The 22,010-nt window shown below is 40.5% G+C and overlaps 1 protein-coding gene across 1 annotated transcript; it reads right to left on the bottom strand.

The window, feature by feature from the left end:
• Positions 1 to 6,888: 6,888 nt before the first annotated feature.
• Positions 6,889 to 21,461, bottom strand: LOC109403424 (uncharacterized). Its single transcript, XM_029857179.2, has 5 exons — positions 20,717 to 21,461; positions 17,272 to 17,514; positions 8,857 to 8,893; positions 8,223 to 8,794; positions 6,889 to 8,090 (listed from the first exon to the last, which is right to left on the bottom strand). The coding sequence occupies exons 1-5, from the start codon at positions 21,365 to 21,367 to the stop codon at positions 7,092 to 7,094; spliced, it is 2,502 nt and encodes an 833-aa protein (XP_029713039.2). The 5' UTR covers positions 21,368 to 21,461; the 3' UTR covers positions 6,889 to 7,091.
• Positions 21,462 to 22,010: the final 549 nt, after the last annotated feature.

The raw sequence follows: 22,010 nt of genomic DNA, 5'->3' as shown, positions 1-22,010 counted from the left end.
TCTCAAATTTCGCGGCCATAGCCCAATTTTGCGGCTTCCGCGAAATCGCGAATTTCCATTGTCCCTAGTGATGATCCATATAGAACAAAGTTACAGCTAACCTAGCAGCTAGCTGTACATTTTTTGAAAAGTGAAAATTTTGCCTGTCCTGATCATTTTGTCTATCCCCTGTTCATACTACATAAACATCACAATATTGTTAGCAATATGCATCATGGAATACACATCGTAATAATGTTGGTAAGGATAATATGAACGGGTTCGACCGGATTCTGGTCCAGTTTCTTTTCGTTTTCAATGCAAGTAGCCCCTTAACATTAACACGTTCATTCACTGTAAATTGCCAATACATTTTCAGAAATTGGTTCACATCTGCCAATAAAAATGTTGATCCGGGCTATGTAGTGCCTAAAATATTAAAATATAATTAAAAATGGAAATTTTTTAATAATCATAACGCAAAATGGTCTGGTGCAAGAAACTGCAAAAATTTTTGACAGTTGAATAAACATCCTACATTTTTAGCCTACTTATATCTAACTATAAAATCTGTTGGCAAGAAAAGTCGAATTCGATTCACCCCTCGTTGTTTTATAGAATAAAGAAATGGAGCCAAAACTACTTTTAGTATTTATTATGGCGTGTGCCAATGATAGGAACCCTGTACCAGTTATGAACACATTTTTTAATTGTAGCAGGCTGTGGTATATGAAGTAAATAAGATGTCATAATAAAGAACATCGTAGTACGAACTGCATGTATTTCTTTATTAGCCTCTACATTTCAGAAGTGGGATTGAACCGGTCACACTGGGGCAGGATTGAAAATACACGGAAAAAACCTGTAGTTCGTCGAGATGTCGAGATCCACACTTGGTGTTGGTGTCTTCAGAGAAAATATTTCTATGAAAAAGGTCGATATTCTGAATGGTAGCATATTTTTCTTACGTTATTCGCATAAAAGTCCTATAAGTCATTCTGGCCATCTTTCATTTTAGCGGTATGGTGTCTTCAGCAAAGTTGTTCGGCTATTTATGCTAAAAAAGTTTGCCGAAGACGTCAAATTTCCAAAGCCTACTGTTCTTGAGATAATAGTCGTTTTATAAAATACCTGCCTAAAATCGAGTTTTTTTTTTCATGAAATTACGTTTGTAAACAAATTTAATGTACGTTTTCGAGTAATAGTAATGAAAAATACTAAAATAAAATATATAACAAAGAAATTAGTTGGAAAGAAACAAAATATGCATTGATTTTTTATGGAAAGTTCCTGAAAATCACGCAAAATGTATATAGGACGTTCTTGCAGTCGGGCAAGTTTTTTCATCGGCGATCACCTAAAAAATACATAAGCTTTCATGTAAATTTTTTTAACCGACATGATATTTGATGATTTTTTTAAATAGCGTTCAAAGTTTAGTGTTTTGTGTGAATTAGTACAGTGAATTAGTTTTTTCCAACTAATCTCTGAGACATATGTTTTATTTTAGTATTTTTCATTATTATAACTCGAAACGGACATTAAATTTGTTTACAAACGTAATTTAATGAAAAAACTCGATATTAGGTAGATATTTTATAAAAAAGACTAATATCTCAAGAACAGTAGGCTTTGGAAATTTGATGTCTTCGGCAAACTTTTTCAGCATAAAAAGCCGAACAACTTTGCCGAAGACACCATACCGCTAAAATGAAAGATGGCCAAAATCACTTACAGGACTTTTATGCGAATAACGTAAGAAAAATGTGCTACCGTTCAGAATATCGACCTTGTTCATAGAAATATTTTCTCTGAAGACACCAAGTTTGAATCTCGACATGTCGATGAGCTAGAGGTTTTTTCCGTGTATTTTCAATCCTGCCCCAGTGTGCGGCCCGGATCTATTCCATCGAAATTTGAAGTTGTCTTTCAAGAGAGCACTACGAAATATTGGAAGAAGTTCAATTGTCGATTGGAAATTGGATTACCTAAAAGTAGTGAAAACAGCCGCGAAGGGTGAATCTGGAATTGGATTTGCACGGCCATTACTCTCGAACAATGTCGGCGAGAGAAAGTCACGGGATGAAATGAAACAGAAGCACTACGATCAAAGAGAGGATATCCAAGCATAAATGATGCATTACAACATCGAATACTAAGTCATCAAGTTGGAGTCTGAAAGGATTAAGGTGGTTCCGTGGTTCACATCGAGGACGATGTGGTTTGTCAAGATGGCCGAACTGTAGCAGGCTATGGTATATGAAGTTAATAAGATGTCATAATAAAGAACATCGTAGTACGAACTGCACGTAAGGTCTGGGACCATTTGGGCAGGAGCACCTATTTTGGGCACTTGCTGCTATAACTCAGTCAATTTTGAACCGATTGATTTGATTTTTGAGACACGATCAGATAGGCACGGTATCAAGTCATGTTCAAAAATTCAAGTCAATCGGTTTGAAATTACTGAGCTACATAATTTCGGTTCCACTTCGTACTATTTACATGCATACCTTATGGGATTAGCCATAACTGGTACACTATGGCGAAATAGGGTGCAAGGAAGCCGACATTTTAAGGAAAATGATTTATTCCTATCACAATTTGAGCATATTGTGAAGATTGAATGAGTGAAATCATCTTTTGTGACCGTGATCTTTAGTTCTCAAATTTTTTTCCTAGTTGATTTGCATCGTTGAAGGTTGCAAATGAGCTATGGCGGATTTGAGATACTATAGCCTTAACTGGTACACTGAGCCTAAAATATTGCAGGGCAGTGTATACGATTCTGAATATCCCGAAGCTATATAATAGTCTCTGATTGTATTATGTGAGCTCCAGTAGGTATAATAGATCATACAATATAACTCTATTTAGCCAAAACAGAAGCTTTGAACGATGTAGATTCTAGATTTTGAACATCATAATAGTTGATCTGACAAGGCTGACACAAATTTCGATTTTCTCTTATGTCACCGCCCCCTCGGAAAATTTTGGTCGAAATTCAACATTTTGAGGGGGGACACAAATAAATTAAAATATTAAAAATATTAAGGTGAAATTAGAGTTTCACATAAATTTTTTTAACAAATCCGATGAGTTTATACATTTTGTCGAATTGTTTCGGTATTTTTTCGTCAAGTACATTTATTATTTATTGTCCTCCCCCTTAGCGAGCCAACGAATATTGTGACAAAAGAAGAAAATGAGATTTGTTCCGGCTTAATGTCCATTGGACATTCTGAAGATTTACTGGACATGATAGAATACAAGTCGTAGCTTTGTATAATGAAAGAAGTTACAGTTGCATCCGTAGAGTTTAGGATCTAAACTCAAGAACAATTTGAATTACCCAGGATATTCCGACTGATCGGATACTGTCTTTTGAACTTTCAGAAGACTCACTGGACATGATGGAATACAAATCGCAGTTTTGTATAATGAAAGAAATTACTGTTACATCCGTAGACTTTGGGATCTAAACTCAAGAACGGTTTGGATGACCTAGGATATGCCGACTATTCTGATACTGTCTATTGAACTTTCAGAAGACTTACTGGACATGATAGAAATCGTAGCTTTATAGAATGAAACAAGCTACTGTTACATCCGTAAACTTTAGGATCTAACTTCAAGAACAGTTTGGATGACCTAGGATACCAAAAAAAAAATATTCTTGCTATCGAAACAAAACACCGATCTTTTAATGTGAAATGATAACCTTCTTGAAAACTTTGCTGTACAAGAACGGCAAACTGGTGCTTTCGAAAGATCCAATGATATGTGATTCGTGACACTTTTCTTAACCCTTCAGCGCGCGCGCTGTTGTAAAAAATACAACACTACCAAAAAATCTCGCTTATCGTATACAGCGCGGTGCAGTTTTGGTTGCTTGATGGCGCGCGTCCTGGAATGTTAAGGGGAAGTAAGCAATGCCCCGGGATTGTGCGATATTTGCCAGAAAACCGTTATTTGCTCGAAAGTACCATTTGCCAGAATGTACCAATCCCCAGAATTTAATATTAAATATTAAATTCTGGGGATTGGTACAATCTGGCAAATGGTACTTTCGGTCAAATAGAAATTTTATTCATTTCCTAAGAATCAATTTCAGTCCATTAACATAAAAAATGTCGCCAGTTTCAATCTTTTACAATAATTTGATATGTTCACGCCAGGATGATCTCTTGGTTCGTTTCGATAAAGAACGACTAGGGCTAGAACAACGAAAACAACTGGAAATGATTCACCGGTAGTTATTAATCAAAGAGAAAATCGATGAAGAGATATCGATCATTACAGATACGCCTGTATGATACTAAGCTCGAAACTACGATGTAACTAGGCTATAAGTGCATAGGTCCACAAACATCTGGTATGGTGAAAATACTGCTAACCGAAGTACATTAGGCCGATTGGTCAATGGATAGAATGGTGATCACGAATCGCTATTCAGTGATTATGGAACAGGAATCGGAACGGTTTCTTAAATTTGTTCGGTTTTTCAATAATTAGCTGATACTTCGACAATGATTTTTCATAAGGGTCTAACTGACTTGATCGATTTCTCTTCGTCGACTCTCTGTTTCGCTAATAACTTGATCAAAACGAACAAAATCATTATTCTTTTTGTTTCTATAGCAACATGTAGTCGTCTTCTTCGCATTTCAGCCAAAAAATCTTTAGAAAACTCAATACACATTATGTGATAACACAAAGAGAGGATCGATAAAGAGAACTGTCAGTTAGGCCCAAATGAAAAATCAGTGTCGACTTCTACAATATTAATATTTAACAATTAATGTCAAAATCTAGTCTTACTAACTAAGAAGAACAGCCTATGTTTAAAAGAAGGCAAAATTCACTAGTTGAACATCAACGGTTTCGATGCAAAAAACTATTTTTATACAACTAAACTAATATCTCCCCAAGTAACCATGGTGCTGAAGCCTTTTTGCGTGCAGATATACGATGTACTTAGAACAATCATTACTTTACATGCAACTTTAAGGTTGATTTAAAGTGGAAATGGTCAATTATAAAATCAAATTAAGATTAAGATTATACTGGTATAATCTTAGTTCAGTCGCATAATTGCCATTTTCACTTAAAATCGACCTTAAATATTCATGTAAAGTAATAATTGTTCTAAATACACCGTATATCTGCATGCAATGAGGCTTCAGCACCGTGGTTACTTGGCTAGCTCAAATAGTGAATTTTAAACACAGGCTGTTCTTTCTAGTTTCATTGTAAGACTAGTTTTTGGCATAAATTGTTGAATATGTTAGAACCATAAAGCAATATTGCTATTGCGGAACTAATAGTTATGTTATTTAAAAAAAATAAAACCAAATCTTAGACCCGTTTATTGTTCCTATATTTAAAAGAAGGAAAGATTCATGTTTAAAATACAGTACCTCCAACTTCAACAATTATTTTAACAGCATAAAAGGAGAAAACTACAAAAAATATGGCCATTCGGCAAAATAACTTTTTGATCAAATGACATTCGACCCAACTGCATTCAGTCGAATGCCCTAACACCATTGATATTAAGATTCTACAACAGTAGCCGGATCGCCCTTAGCCATAATACCAAGCCCAAATATGTTAAGCTCACATTTTATAATTACCGTGATAAGGGAATATATTGGTTAGAAATGGCGCAAATAAACTAAGAAGTTCATCCAGAAAGAACAGCAGATGATTAAAAGAAGGAAAAAACTATGCTGGAATTATTAGAATTAATTTCCTCAAGAACAAACTTTTTATAGCATTTGATCAAGTGATATTCGGCTTAATGGTAATGGCTTTCGGGCAGTGACAGTCAGGCTAATGGTATAGGTGAAACCGTCACTTGAGTTATTATTTGTGTGTATTTTACTCGTTGCTTCCGAAAGGTTTTTGTTTACGATATTCGATTGATTTAAGTGTGATCAACAATTCCGGGTAATTTTGCTGTTTGACACAAAAATTATTATTTAAAGAGATCATGTTATTGTTATTGTCAAGAATAAGCTTAAAAAATTACTTTCAATTGAAAGCAGGGAATCTTTGAAAAATATAAGTAAAGCCATTAATTCCATATCAGTAAAAGCTGGGAAGAACATCTCATGTGTTGAAGAAAGGAAAATCTTTGATGAGTATAGGTCAAATTCCGTCAAAATAATATTTGATCAATTGGATCCACATCATGATCAATTTCTCCACAAGACAAATTTGTGGAAATGTACTAATTGAAAAAATAAGCTGTTGTGCGCAATAAAATATTTCAATAACATAAAAGATTTAATGTATTGTGAAGTTTGAAAGGTTTGATTCAACATCATTTTTTTGCTTCAGAGTGATTCGCCCTTCTTCAAACAATAGGCTTTTCTTTAAAAGTTACTCTAAAATCATTTCTTGTTTGCTCTTACATCAGTTCCGATAATTTATTTAACTTTGGCATATAAATCTGAACAAAAATAAAATTTTACATTTTTACAATCGTTATTGTGGGCTAATCGATCCCAAACTAATAAAGAACAAGATTTATTTTTCAATTAAATTTTTTAAAATTATCATTAGATTGGAAACACTTCTGGATTCAGAACTATGGAAAATTTCTGGGAAATGGTACTTTCTGGGGAATGGTACATTCTGGCAAATGGTTTTCTGGGAAATGGTATTTTCTGGCAAATGTCTTTCTTGCCAATGGCATTCTGGCGAATGGTTTTCTGGCAAACATCGCACAATCATGCCCCGGGAGTTTCTCAAAAATCACTGCTACAAGCGAGGGCAGAAATGTTAAGAATTTTTTGCAGTGTATGTAGACATAACATTGTTTGTATTTTCATTTAATATCAGCGGAAAACAGAGAAAAAACACTTAAAGTATTGTATTAAGCATAGATATGGATGCAAATGATGAAAGTTCAGAACATCAACTAATTTATTTGCAACTAAAACAAAGTAACTGTCGGAGTGTACAAATTAGCTAGGACTAGTGGTAGTGGAAGTGTCGTACAACAGCTATCGTAACAATGACGGTTAGACAGCAAGCCCGTCATGATGAGTAGTTTTGATTCGGAGGTGAGGTTTGTATTGTGGTACCTCGTCCATATGGTCGCTTCACTGCCGTGCAGGACAGTTCACATTGTACAGATGATCGCAGTACTCGCGAGCCTGATTCCAGTACTGGTTGGCGGGGCAGTCCCGTACGTACAAAGTTCCGTACACACAGCGGTAAAACTTGGAGCAATCCGGATGGGGGTAGAAGAAAACTTGTCCCGGAGGGCAGTATGGTGTGGATGGGTTGGCTGGCGCTGGTGTAGTTGCAGGAGCGTGGGTAGTAGGAGCGAGGGTGGTTGGAGCGAGAGTAGTAGGAGCTAAGGTAGCTGGGGCTCTCGTTGTGGTTTGAATTGGAGTTGTAGTTGTGGTTTGGATTGGTGCATTCGTAGATGGACGAACAGTCGTGGGTGCGGTTGTCGTAGTTTGACCCGCAACTGGAGGGGTAGCTATTTCAGTGATGCAAACAGAATTTTCTGGTCTATTGCAATCGTTTGTCAGAACATCGAAAATAAGTGAGTCAGCACAAGTTTGCCGGAAAAATTGCTCGCCAACACACACGTAGAAAGCGGTACAATCGGTTGAGTCAGGAAGCCTATTAGTGCCAACATTGCCAGCACACATGTTTGGATCAGGTGTAACTGGAGATACACCATTTGAACAAATCACCGTTGAAGATGCTTCGCATTTACCCGTGTTAGTATTGAAAAGTTTATCAGCTTGGCAAGTGAGTTCGTACAAGGTCTCTCCCATGCACATGTAGTACTTGGAGCATTCTTGTTCGTGCGGCTCATATTTCAATCCAACATTACCTGCACATGGTGATTTAGTAACATCTTTTACACATACCGAGGTTTCCTTGCTGCCACATTTATTAGTTTGGGAATCGAAAATAAGGCCAGTACTGCATGCTACCGAGTAGGAAACACCATTCATACACAAGTAATAACGTGAACAATCATCTGGGTCAGGCAGATTTTTAATTCCTGTATTTCCGCTGCATATTGGATCGGCTTTCGATAAACTTTTGGATACCAGGGAGGAGGAAGACTCCATGGAACGCTTTTATGGGAAATCAAAGGAAAGGATTACTAACGGGAAATCTAGAGAAATGTGGTTAAATTGGAATGAGGATGCGGTATTTACAATAATGAGGAATTTCACTTATTAATATGGTTTATTGAAGATGGTTACCCATAAAGCTGGACACTGAACATTTGCCTGAAGATCGCAGACATTGGTTGATGGATTAAATGCCGTATCAACTGGGCACTCTTGTTGAATTGGCTGACCTGCTACACAAATGTAGTACTGTCTGCAGTTCGTTGGATGACGAATGAACGTTGGATTAGCTGGATCATCGTTGGCGGGACATGTGACTGATGTGCATGGAGGGGCGTTGGCAGCTAGATTGCACTCGTTTAGAGCAGTATCGAAAACAAGACCGTTGAGGCACTCGTGCTGGCTTTGCACACCGTTTACGCACAGGATGAATTTGGTGCAGGATCCGGCAACCGGGAATCTAGCAAGTCCTGTAGCTGGGCACGCAACACACTCATCTGCGTTACCCGAGTCGCACATTTGTGTATCCGGCCTGAATATAGGGTAAACTGCTGGACACTGCATTTCATGGGCAACGCCATTCACACAAGAGTAGTATCGAGTGCAATCTGTATGAGCCACAAATCCACTATTTATCCCTTCACAAGGATTGCCGTACACATCGGTTAACATCCATCCAAGGATGAATAACGAAAGGAAATATTCTACAAAACAAACAATATTAGTTTCACTCTTCTTTCCAACACTTTGTATTTGAATTACTCACTTTTCATTTTTGATATCACAACCTGAGTGCTTCCAATTTACAAACAATAAATGATCAAATGGAGTCCTTTACTAGCAATGTACTGTTCGAGTTGATGTTCTGAAATAACAAGCGCAATGTCTCTAGGCTAAAATTTATACTAGACATCAGCGCTTGCAATTTTTCCTGATTAAGCTTGTCTTTCGGTTGTCCAAGATGGATAAAAACATGCAGATAGTACGTAAAAAATGTCAAGATATCAGCAACCAATTCATGTCCCCTCATTTAATCGTTGGCCGCTATCAGTATCGACTTTTATCGAAAGATTCTACGGATACCAAACTTCCCGTCGCAATTTGGACGGAGAAAGATAAGTAGCTGGAGGCCTCTCATAGCACAATGAATCGGCGTACAGCATCAGCTCAAAAACCATGCTGAAACATAGCACACAGCTCTGTTAATTAGGCACCGTTCCGATCGAGGCGTAAATCCACATAGGATAAATAAAATAAGAAAATACGACACAATAAATCAGTACAGGATGTTTTGCCTTCTTAGCGCTGCCTTTATCGGCTTGCATCATGCCTCAGTGGATTAGATTGTTTGACATCCGAACTGGTCTTTGGATACGAACTCATGTATGTACGTGCCAGTATAGTGCAGCAAAAGAATCCGCAAAAATATTGTGCGTATCACTTACGCTTCCATTTCCGCTATTCAGCTGTATTGTTTGGATGTTATGGCGGCTTTAGATTTTGATTGATGATGTGTCATCGGGCAAGCTTTTGGCGTCAATGTGAATGAGACAAAGTATTTGAACTTTGGACATGGTTACCTACCTAGGGTTGCCATAGGCGCTATATCAGCAAAAAATGGTATTGATTACGGCGTATTAATTCATTGGTAATATTAAATAATAAGTTTCTTATTTTAGTAAGGGCTGAAAGTCTCTCTAATAAAGACAAATCAATCAATCAATTCTTATTTTAGTTCTTCATTTTCTATTGAAATGTGTTTTTAAGCTTCTAGCGTTATTATGAAAAAGAATGCATTGAGGAGCGGACCTGGTGTGATGGTTAGAACACTTGACTATCACGCCGAGGACCTGGGATCGAATCCCACTCCCGACAAACTCGCAAAATGTGAGTTCTTCCTTCGGAAGGGAAGTAAAGCGTGGGTCCCGAGATGAACTAGCCTAGGGCTAAAAATCTCGTTAATACCGATAAAAAAAAAAAAAAAAAAACAAACAAAAAAACAAAGAATGCATTTTTTGCCAAACACTTTCATAGTGTCATTTTGATTGGAAATAACATAGTGCAACACATAAAAAGTATATTCAATTTCGACCACTGCTTCTGGCAGTACCTAGAAAAACATGCAAACAAATTTTGGAGTTTTGTTTCACTCCGAAATTTTGTTTTATGCCATTAACAAGTACTGGCACTTCGATCGCTGCCTGAACGCTGCCTGAACGCTGGCGATTTAGTGCTGGGATGATGACGTTTGAAGCCGAATTAAATGGAAGCAAATCGGCGATGTAGACTATCAATTAGCATCTTTTGCTCTGAAAATCGAATAATTGCACAAAATTTCACGTCTCAATTTCACTTCAATAACGATTTGATCATTTTCTCGCTTTGCGTACGACGAAGGCAGGCGCACCAAAGCAGCAGCTAGCCGAATTGATCTTCACAGTAAAACCGCTCAGCACTAAAATGTGTAAGCCCTACTCATAAGTGCATAATTTCCAGACCACACAAAAATGTGTTACAGTTACACATTCTCAAAAACAGCTCGTACACTCGTCTAGATGCGAAATGTCGATTTTTTTTTTGTTTTCCAAGGTCACTAGTAAACCTAGCTAGATTGCTGTACAAAATTTTTTGCGAATTTAACGATTTTACACATTTTTGGTGTAGTCTGGAAATTATGCACTTTAGTGCTGAGCGGCGTTAGCGTGTTCATCACCGTTCAACTTTCACTTCGCCAGATTCACTTGCTGAACTAACGAGCCATTTTACGAGACGTTTCGGATCAGCTGATCGCTCATTTCATGAATGAAAATTTGACAGGAGGTTGCGCCCTAGCCCGTGAGTGTTAATATCAATATCAACACTGTTGTCGTTTCGTAAAATAGACTGATAGTCTGATAGACTGATAGATTCAACTCACACCCATCAAATCAAACGCTTCCCCCATCGGCAAAGTTTTTGTTTGCAGTTGCCTTCCCCTACACGGAGAGACGAAACTACCCAAAAGTGAGTTCTTTCCACCCAACTTCGGGGTTGCGTGCGTCAAGCCAATTTTGAGTTGATGGAATCGATGTTTTTGTTGGGTTGTTCCCGCTTGCTTCCATGTGAAAAAAGTACCTAATTTTAAGTTTTTTCCACCCAACCGAAATTTCGACTAGGTTGTATTCACTCAAATTTGAGTACTGTGCTAGAAACTCAGTGTTGGCTTGATGCACGGAACTGCAAAAGTTGGGTTGTTTCTCTCTTCACTCTCTGACAACAATAGAAAGAGCGCATGAAAAGGAAGATGAAAAAGAACTCAAAATTGAGTTTAAAAGTACCTAATTTTGAGTTTTTCAGTTTCTCCGTGTAGGGAGGATGCAAGCAAATGTGATTTTCTGCATACGGAACATCGTATTTCACAACCACAGCGAAAGATTTCTCCGTTGCACTGCGATGGCGTATTATGATCTGGTCATCAAAAACATTAATTGAAATATTTTGGTCGTTATTCTAAAACTACATTCATGTAGTACAATTCATGTTTGATTTGAATTGCGATGAATTTGGCTGACTTCTCGAATGAACACCTACCGTCAAATCATAATTTTTGGCCATCCTATGAACCATAGTTTCACGTAGAAGGTGTGCCGGGCATGGTATCCAGCTGAACTCATCAGGATGGGCCTAGAAAAGTTGGCCACCTGTCTGCACCGGTTGACAGTCAGGATCAGCGAACAACTACCGGAGGAGTGGAAGGAAGGGGTAATCTGTCCCATGCAAGGCGACCATTTGGAATGTGAGAACTTCAGAGCGATCACTATTTTGAATGCTGCCTACTAAGTGCTATCCCATATCATTATCCGTGGTCCGTCAACTAAAACGAATGAGTTCATGGGAAGTTATCAAGCCGACTTCATCGACGGCCGGTCGGCAACGGTTCAGATCTTCACCGTACGGCAAATCCTCCAGAAATGCCGTGAATACCGGGTCCCAACGCATCACCTGTTCATCGACTTCAAAGCGGCATACGGCAGTATCGACCGCGCAGGACCGAAAATGGAACGGTAAAGGCTGGGTTATGCTGCGCAATTCAGATCCCATTGTGATCCACTAGCCTCTGCCCAGCAAATCCTATCTCTACCTTCTCGTGGTACCGGCCGGAAACTATGAGCAACCTTAGGGAAGATTGGGTAACCAGCCCCGGTGGAAACTTTGGTCGTAGGCTGACAGGAAAGGGGGGTTTGCTTCTGCAAACCTGAGCGCCTATTCTGCAGGAGGAGCGGCTCACAACAGCGTCTGATCCTCTTGTTAGGGGGGCTGATCAACGTCCGCGTGCCAGGGAAGGACTCTAAGCTCAACTGTACACTATGGTCCTCCGGAAAATAGGCGGTTGGTGTCAGGCCCTACGAGCCAGACGTAAAAAAACATTGTAACGAAAAATGAGAAACAGAATAACAGCAACGACCCCAGCGAGCAAAAAGGACTTGCGATTGGAAACTCGGTACGTGGAACTGCCGATCTCTCAATTACACTGAGAGCACCGCATACTTGCCTATCTACTGAAGGACCACGGATTCGGCATCGTAGCGCTGCAGGACGTGTGTTGGACAGGATCCATGGTGCAAACGTTTAGAGGTAATCATACCATCTACCAGAGCTGCGGCAACACACGTGAGCTGGGAACAGCTTTCATCGTGATGGGTGATATGCAGAGGCACGTGATCGGTTGGTGGCCGATCGACGAAAGAATGTGCAGGTTGAGGATCAAGGGCCTATTCTTCAACTTCAGCATAATAAACGTGCACAACCCACACTCAGGAAGCACTGGTGATGACAAGGACACATTGTACGCGCAGCTCGAACACGAGTATGATCGCTGCCCAAGCCACGACATCAAGATCATCATTGGAGATTTAAACGCTCAGGTAGGCCAGGAGGAGGAATCCAGACCGACGATTGGTAAGTTCAGCGCCCACCAGCAGACGAACGACAACGGCCTACGACTCATCGATTTAGTCACCTCCAAAAATATGGCCATACGTAGTACCTTTTCCAACACAGTCTCCCTTATCGTTACACCTGGAGATCACCACAGCAGACGGAATCACAAATCGACCACGTTCTGATTGACGGGCGGTACTTCTCCGACATTATCGATGTCAGGACCTATCGTTGCACCAACATCTACTCCGACCACTATCTGGTGATGGTCAAACTGCGCCCAAAACTCTCCGTCATCAACAATGTACGGTACCGGCGACCGCCACGGTACAACCTAGAGCGACTGAAGCAATCGGATGTCGCCTCAGCATACGATGAGGCCCCTCTAGAGGACTGCTGGAGTACAGTGAAAGCAGCCATCAACGACGCAGCCAAGAGCACCATCGGGTACGTGGAACGGTATCGACGGAACGTATGGTTCGACGAAGACTGCAGAACGGTTTTGGAGGAGAAGAACGCAGCGAGGGCGGTAACGCTGCAGCAAGGGACCCGACAGAACGTGGAACGTTGCAAACAGAAGCGGAAACAGCAGACCCGCCTATTTCGGGAGAAAAAGCGCCGCCTGGAAGGAGCGGAGTGCGAAGAAATGGAACGGCTTCCCAAGAAACACGGAAGTTCTATCAGAAGCTCAATGCATCCCGCAACGGCTTCGTGCCGTGAGCCGAAATATGCAGAGCCACTTGACGGACGGACGTGAGGTGATCGAAAGGTGGAAGCAGCACTTCGATCAGCACCTGAACGGCGAGGAGAACGTAGGCACGGGAGCCCACGGCAACGGAGGAAACGACGACGCCAGTGCAGCGTAGGACGGAAATGAGCCAACTCCCACGCTGAGGGAAGTTAAGGATGCCATTCACCAGCTCAAAACCAACAAAGCAGCTGGTAAGGATGGTATCGCAGCTGAACTCATCAAGATGGGCTTTGAAAAGTTGGCCACCTGTCTGCATCGGCTGATAGTCAGGATCTGGGAAACCGAACAGCTACCGGAGGAGTGGAAGGAAGGGGTTATCTGCCTCATTCACAAGAAAGGCGACCATTTGGAATGTGAGAACTTCAGGGCGATTACTATTCTGAATGCTGTCTACAAAGTGCTATCCCAGATCATCTTCCGTCGTCTGTCACCTAAAACGAATGAGTTCGTGGAAAGTTATTAAGCCGGCTTCATCGATGGCCGGTCGACAACGGACCAGATCTTTACCGTACGGCAAATCCTCCAGAAATGCCGTGAATACCAGATCCTAATGCATCACCTGTTCATCGACTTCAAAGCGGCATACGACAGTATCGACCGCGCAGAGCTATGGAGAATCATGGATGAAAACGACTTTCCTAAAACTACGTAAGGATTTCGGGTGAACTATCCAGTTCATTCGAATCTCGCCGGGGACTGCGACAAGGTGACGGACTCTCATGCCTACTCTTAAATATCGCTCTGTAAGGTGTGATGCGACGAGCCGGGCTCAACAGCCGGGGAACGATTTTCACAAAATCCGGTCAATTGTGTGCTTTGCGGACGACATGGACATTACTGCCAGAACATTTGGAACGGTGTGTAAGTGTTTGGTTTGTTAATTGGTTGTGTTGAAGTGATTTTGTTTTTGTATGTGCGGAAATATAGAAAGGGCAGGTAGATTGTATGCTTGATATTCAGGTTTTTCCCTAGCAGTCCCACCTGGCATACAAGTAGGGCACTAGTAGGCGAAACCACCCTGGCTACCACCACCTACCAGCTTAAGAAACCCACCACCGGCCATTAGGAGGGCGAAATAGGGGCCATTACAACAAACCCGAATGAAAGGGTAATGGCCGATGGCCCAGGTCAAGAACCTTGAAGGCCAATGAAAAAATTCCACTCGCTGACTTGCCTAAAAACAGTTCAAGAGACTAGTTCGAGGAAAAGTTAAAAATTGTGAGCAAATTCAGTTACACGAAAGCTATAGTGGAAAGAGTGGAAAGACGAGAGGAAGAAGAGGAAGAAGTGAGCGAAAGTTGGACATCAGGACCCCGCCGTTTTGGTATAGAAACCATCACCTTTCTATTACCGCCCCTACGCTGTCCTAGTGCCCCATTCCGGGTGAATTCCGGCATCGTTGTTGGCCGAAGACCGATCCGCCAATAATATCGGTATCCGAGCAGAGGAAAAAAGCTCAATAATAGCATATTTTGAAACGGAGATTAAAAAGTGATATTTGTTTGTTTGAGATAAGAGTTAAAAGTACTGAAAATAATATCTCAATTTTACTCCTGGTACATCATCATCATAGCACATTTAGCTCTTGGTAAGATCTAACCAAGGGGCTGTCCATAAACCACGTGACCATTTTTTGGGAGATTCCGAACCACCCCCCCCCCACCCCTGCGTGGTCATTCGTTCATACAAAAAAAAAATAAAAATGTATGGACCGTGGTCTTTACCGGAACCCCCCCTCCCCCTAAGGTGATCGCGTGGTTTATGGATGGATGGCCCCCAATAGCAGTGAGCTATTTAATTGATCTTCAAATATCAAATTATGCTATTGGTTAGATGGTTCAAGAACAAATGTTTGCTATTATTTTCAGTACTTTTACCTCTTATCTCAAACAAACCGATATCGCATATTGATCGTCGGTAATTGGCCTTTGCTCGGGTAGCCTAGGACGCGTGGGAAGGTCCCAGGAAGCTGCAGCGAGAGCCCCTACAGCCGTCACAGAAGCAGAAAGTGGCCAGACGTGGCCAAAGCCGTGAAGAACCAACGGAGAACATCGGCAGCCTTTACTAGGGTGCGAGGAAAGCGTGGTCAGGTGGTTGGTGAGGAGCAGAGGGGCCCCGACGAAGAGAAAAGGTCAGATTACACACCAAACGCTTTCAGCAATATTTTGCTGAATTTTGCCGAGCTGAAGGGTCCAGCAAAATTTTTTGCTGAACTTTCAGCAAAGTTTGCTGAATTCAGCAAAACGTTACTGATGATCAGCAGAGTTTACTGAACAAATCAGCAAATTTTGCTGAATTTCAGCAAATTTATTGCTGAAACTTTCAGCTCGGCAAAATTCAGCAAAATTTTGCTGAAACCCTCAATCGATTTTTTGGTGTGTAACGCATAAGAAAGTTGGAAAAAGTGCAGGATAAGGAGTAGGCCAAACTTGTGACAGAATAAACAGTTAAGAAAGATAGAATAAAGTGGGAGTTTTTTGAAAAGTGCAGTGCTTGTGGTTTTCCTGGGTCTAGTGTGAAATTTCCCCATCCCGCGATAAATTAACGGTAGGCGTGCCGACCCTGAGGCAGTTGAGTCGGGGAGTCTCTTGGACGCTCCCGATTGGCTGACCGATACTTACAGCAGGTGGCAGAGCTGTACAGTGTACACCCGCCTGGAATGTGAAGCAGCAAAGGTCGGACTGGTGGTGAATGCCTCAAAAACAAATTACATGCTGGTAGGCGGAACCGAACACGACCGGATCCGACTGGGTAATAATGTTACGATAGACGGGGATACTTTCGAAGTGGTGGAGGAATTCGTCTACCTCGGATCCTTACTGACGGCTGTCAACAACGTGAGCTGTGAAATTCGGAGGCGCATCATCAGCGGAAGTCGGACCTACTACGGGCTCCAGAAGAAACTGCGGTCGAAAAAGATTCACCCACGCACAAAACGCTAATAAGACCGGTGATCCTCTACGGGCACGAGACATGGACCATGCTCGAGGAGGACCGCTTAGGACCATGCTCTACCAGAGAGAAGATGGGATTTGAGATGACTAATATTTTGTCCATGTGGTTTATGAAAGCTCTGAACGCTCCTCACCAGCTAATAGAATAATTTTGTGCTGAAAAATGGCATCCTTACGTTTTCCCAGCGTGAAATATGCATTACTTTGGTTCGTCGCTAACACTCTGCACGCTGTTGAAGTGCTCATCGAAGAGCGGTTACTACCTTTCAATCACATTTGTCCGTCCGTCGAGAGGCTGACGTCCACATTTCGTCACAAGGCATTAAGTCGTTGTTAATTCATAAAAAGGGGCATAGTAGTACATAGAGTGTTCAACCCGATGTTAGGGACAGAAGGAGAAATACACATTTCAAATAAACAATGTAATTAAAAATAAAACTACGTATATTTCTACAATTAGTAATAAAGTTAATACGTTGTACCCATTAAAAAGTGAAACAAGGTTGTACTAATTTATTCGATTTGTAATTACTTTGAAGGCAACTTCAAACTTCTATTTGAAGCCCAGAATGCGTTTGGCAACTTCGACCGGTGGATCGGTGATACACTGCGAACCTTCGTCGGTCCGTGGCCGGCAGTTTCTCAGGTTGATATCGAAGATGAGACCGTCCGCGCAGACTTCTTCGCCGATTTGTTCCCCATTGAGGCAAATGAAGAAGCTAGAGCATTCTCCCTCCACGGGAATGTAGTGAAGGCCAGTCGGTGGACAATCAGTAACCGTTGGGGGCTCCGTGACAACCTGTAGAATATTGAGAAGAAGGAAGTTTGTGAGTTACTAAATATTGGAATTATTAGAAAAAATGTTAGGTTCAGTGAACATGGTTGATTGTAGAGGGCTTCTCCATTTATGAAGCGGGAAAAATACAGGGGATAGACAAAATGATCGGGAAAGACAAAATTTTCACTTTTCAAAAAATGGTATACTAGCTGTAACTTTTCGAAAAGTGCATCAAAAAATCTCAAAATTTTTCTGTAAATTGATCAAGTAGTTGTGAATCAATGGTCCAAACTTGGGTAAGATCGAGCTGTTCAACAGGATGGTAGAAAAAATCTAGAAAAAGGCATAAAATTGTCCTATAATTAAAATTGATCTGCATTTTTTTTAATTTAGCGGAAAAGGCTACTGTTGCAAGTGTAGATCTGAAATTCTATTGTTGGGAGTAGTTTGGCTGATTTGGAGTGTCCCAAAATATTTTTTCAAGTCTTCCAAATTTATCTATTATTTCTTCAAAGGAAAAAGAAAAGCTGGACGTGAAATTACTGGTGAAGGTGTATATAAAATTTGCAGTGGCATACGTGGGACCACGCATAACTTACGATGGTCCGATTTGGGTTGTCTGGGTTTTGTTTTATTAGTTTTCACCCAAGGAAGGTTTATGAGGCAAAAAACATGGAAAAATTGAGAGTTTTTGAAAATCGGGTTTGGGGACTGGGACTTGGCTAAGGACTTGAAACGTTAAAAAATGCAGTAGGCAAGACAAAGTTTGCCGGGGACTAGGAGCTAGTTTATTCTTACAAAATCTGGAAAGTTTACTGTTACAATTCATGAGGTAACATCTCTCCTAGAGAAATACAAAGAAAAATCTCTGATGAAATCTTTGGACAAGCTTATTCTGCTGTACTGCAAAAATATTGGTAAAACCATTCCCATTCCAATTCCAGGTGGATTCCTAGGAGTTATTTCTTAAAAAAAATATCCGGTTTAATGATGGAGAAATCGTTTTAAAATTACTAAAAAAATCCTCCGTTCACATCATCCCTGAATGTTCTTTAAGGATTGTGTGGTGAAATGTTTGATAGTATTTCTTATGGAATCTAAACTGAATTTCCTGTCTACTTCTCGGCTTCTAGCCAGTATTTCAATTTTTTTAATTAAGGTGAAACTGGAAGCATTTTCTCATTTTTTCGGTTTGTGATTTTTTTATTAAATAACGAAGCAATATTTTCAAAATCGGTTTTCGTGCACATGTAGAGTATGGATCAAGGTATCTCCTGATTTTTTTGAGGTGGAAAATGTTTTCCATTTTTGCAGAAACCATTTTTTTGTGAAATTTTATTCAAAAATGGTTTCTGCAAAAACGAAAAAAAAATTCCACTACAAAAAAAAATCAGAAGATACCTTGATCCATACTCTACATGCGCACGAAAACCGATTTTGAAAATATTGCTTCGTTATTTAATAAAAAATCAAAAACCAAAAAGTGAGGAAATGCTTCCAGTTTCGCCTTAATTTCATGAAACATAACTAGAGAAATCTAAGCAGGAAATTAAATAATATTAGAAAAATGGTAAAAATTGTCAAAGGATTCGCGGAAAAAAGCCAAAACAAATTTCTGATGCAATGCTATACTGCCGTAAATCGCATATCAGTCCCATTTGCATAGGAAATCCAGCAAAGATGGGACTGATATGCGATTCACGGCAGTATATCTCAATGAAGTTCACCATGCTATGCTTGATTTTCAGCATGATTGTTAAAATATCTGCGCCTGACCGACGAAGACTTGCGTTGGACTGCTATTGAGATTTGCAAGGCATAAGCATGGTGAGAGCTCCCATCGCATCGTATCAATGCGTCGTCGCGATTTTGTATGTTAGCGACAATTGTAGATGTCGAGGCTTTTCTGTTAAAGTCATTTGGCTGAAACGCCTAATTGAATAATATTAATTAAATGACATAAAAAATTTACTAATTTTTCCTAGTACGAGAGCATATTAGATTGTGAATCAGTACTGCGAAGTTGTTAACTGAAACACAAATAATATTATTATTATAATATCCATTTCTCTCGTATCAATTAGGCACGCATCAAATTGATAGTCGCTTCTTCGGCGTCATAAATTGAAAGTGAAATATATATTTGTAGTGCTAAACATTGACTGATACACTGACATACAAAACAGCTACGCTTTGAATTGTTCTCATTTCTTTTCCTGCCGTACCCTGTAAGTCAGTTAGGAGGTGACAGAATCCGGTGCACTCGGCGAAGAATCACATTCAGAGGATTCCTCGGTATTCAATAGAAACGAAGGTAAATAAACTGTCCTCCATAATTGCATGGACGTTGTCGGCTGGTAATAACCTGATGATACAATGAGCTTCGCAAACATTAGAAGAACTTCAGCGAATCTCGAAGTGGAAGAAAAATTTGTGTTTACTATTTCTATCACTGTCCGTAATCTAATGCAGTTATCCAACCAGTAAATTGTCAAACACAGCAAATAGTGTCGCAATCTTTATTTGTTGAGACTTTGCAGTTATCCAACAATACACTACTGCAACGCAGTATTGTATCAACTTAGACAGAATATAACATAGAGCGTGCTATGCAAAAGTAGAGATTCTTAAACGCGCACTGAATCAAATTACAACCATGGCGCAAAAATAATGACAATGTTGCAACCTGAACTTGGGACAATCCACCCAATGCGACATACGCTTGTCCCAATTAAAACATAAAAGGATAAAGATCGTACACCACGAGTTTAGAGATTTTTAAGCCTTGCATTGCGATTTTCGAGGGGTATCTTCGAGTAGGTAAACACTGCAACGCTGCTGAAGATGTACCATCAAAACGTTTTTGTTTTTCCCTTCTATGTAAACGAAAGATTCTTAAACAGCACTGCGATTATCGAGGGGTATCTATGAGTTTGCCAACATTGCTACACTACTGTTGAACAACCACCATCAAATAGTTGTAATCATAATCATTCATTACTCACGATAGAAAAGTATTGAATTGTCACTGATAAAACCTTCAAGAGTTTGTCACAATTTGTACAAGTCAGGACAAAGGATTGTTGGCGTGCCTTTCTTTTAAACTGTTTTGCATTTCTCCTCTGAAACCACTGAGGACAACACAATTCAATCACTTTTCAAAAAAATTTGGTGATAGTTTCAAAAGTTTGCCAAGTCATCAACACTAGAAAGCAACACATACCTCACATTCGACGTTATCCTCCAGATCGCATCGCCTGTTGACGGGATCGAACAGAAGACCAGCATTGCACGTATGTGGTCCGTTCGGAATCCTGTTGAAGCAGATGTAGTACTGAGAGCAATCCGTCGGATCCGGTACCATAGAGGCTACCGCCGGGTTGACACTGTTCGGGCAGATGTTTTCCACACACTCAACATTTTCCTCCAGGTCGCAGCGCTGAGCCACGGGGTCGAACATCAAACCGGCCGAACACTCTCTCAGGAATCCAACACCATTGACACAAAGCGTGTACATGCTGCATTCGTTTTCGATCGGGAAGAACTCCGTAACTACACCTTCTTGTGGTTCCGTTTCCGGATCATCAGTTTCAGTTTCCGGCTCCGTGTCCGGTTCAGTTTCCGTTCCAACGCAAAGCAGACAAATCACATTCCACGGGTTGTCACACATTTGATTATTCTCGTTGAAGTAGAACCCCTCCGGGCAACGCCCCGGCACTGGAGTTTGGCGGATGCATGTGAAAAAGGCGTCACATGCTGTAAAGTCGTTGACGAAGAAACCGTCAGGCCTGCCAAGGCAGCGGTTGGCTTCCAGGCTGGGAATTGCGCTTAAAACTATCACCGAAAAAATTGCCACTACCGCTATCCTAAACATTTTGAACACGTCTCCTAAGCCGATTCTATCGCAAATGGTCACTCGCAGTGGACACACGCCTCCAAGTTATTTCTTCGGCAAATATTATCCAACACAACGGCGTAAGCTCTTAAATGAAGCATGGTAAATCAGATAAATCGTGATAATCTGCCCTGCGAGTGTGTGATAAGACAACGTTTTCAAATCGTTCATTCCAGAACCAATCAATAAACACGCTTGAAAAATGGCGCAAAATTCCCTGCACCGTAGATTTGCAGGCAGCCGTCGCACAGTGGGACGAATTCTAAGAAATCGTGTAAAATTGCTATTTGTGGTAAAAATGCCGGGATTCATTATTTTTCTACCCGCTGTTGGGGAAATTAAGCCAGTGCGTCAAATAAGCTGAACTTTTGTGAGTTTCATACAATTCAGAGTATTTGGAAAAAACAAGGTCGTGAAAGTTTAGAAACCATCAAAAGATACATTTGTTCGGAAGAAACATTAAATTTGATATTTTGCTTCTATTGTTGTTCTCTAGTTAGTTTTCCAGATAAAACTTTGTCGCATCCGACGAAGTTACTCAAAAAAGTTCATCCGCAATGTTTCTATTCTTAGTGTAAATCCCATCCATCCATTCTTCATTAACCGGTAAAGGATTCTCTCT

The sequence above is a fragment of the Aedes albopictus genome, chromosome 3 (assembly GCF_035046485.1).
Source record: "Aedes albopictus strain Foshan chromosome 3, AalbF5, whole genome shotgun sequence".
NCBI lineage: Eukaryota > Metazoa > Arthropoda > Insecta > Diptera > Culicidae > Aedes > Aedes albopictus.
The sequence above is the reverse complement of the archived record's forward strand: the minus strand, read 5'-3'. Positions and strand labels throughout refer to the sequence as shown.

Excerpts from the sequence above, each read along its gene's own strand:
- LOC109403424 (XM_029857179.2), bottom strand. The coding sequence starts at position 21,367 with ATGTTTAGGATAGCGGTAGTGGCAATTTTTTCGGTGATAGTTTTAAGC. Across the intron at positions 8,894-17,271 it reads AACGCATTCTGGGCTTCAAA|ATTGGAAGCACTCAGGTTGT; the intron begins TAGAAGTTTGAA and ends TATTGTTTGTAA. Across the intron at positions 8,091-8,222 it reads TTCAGTGTCCAGCTTTATGG|CGTTCCATGGAGTCTTCCTC; the intron begins GTAACCATCTTC and ends TTCCCATAAAAG.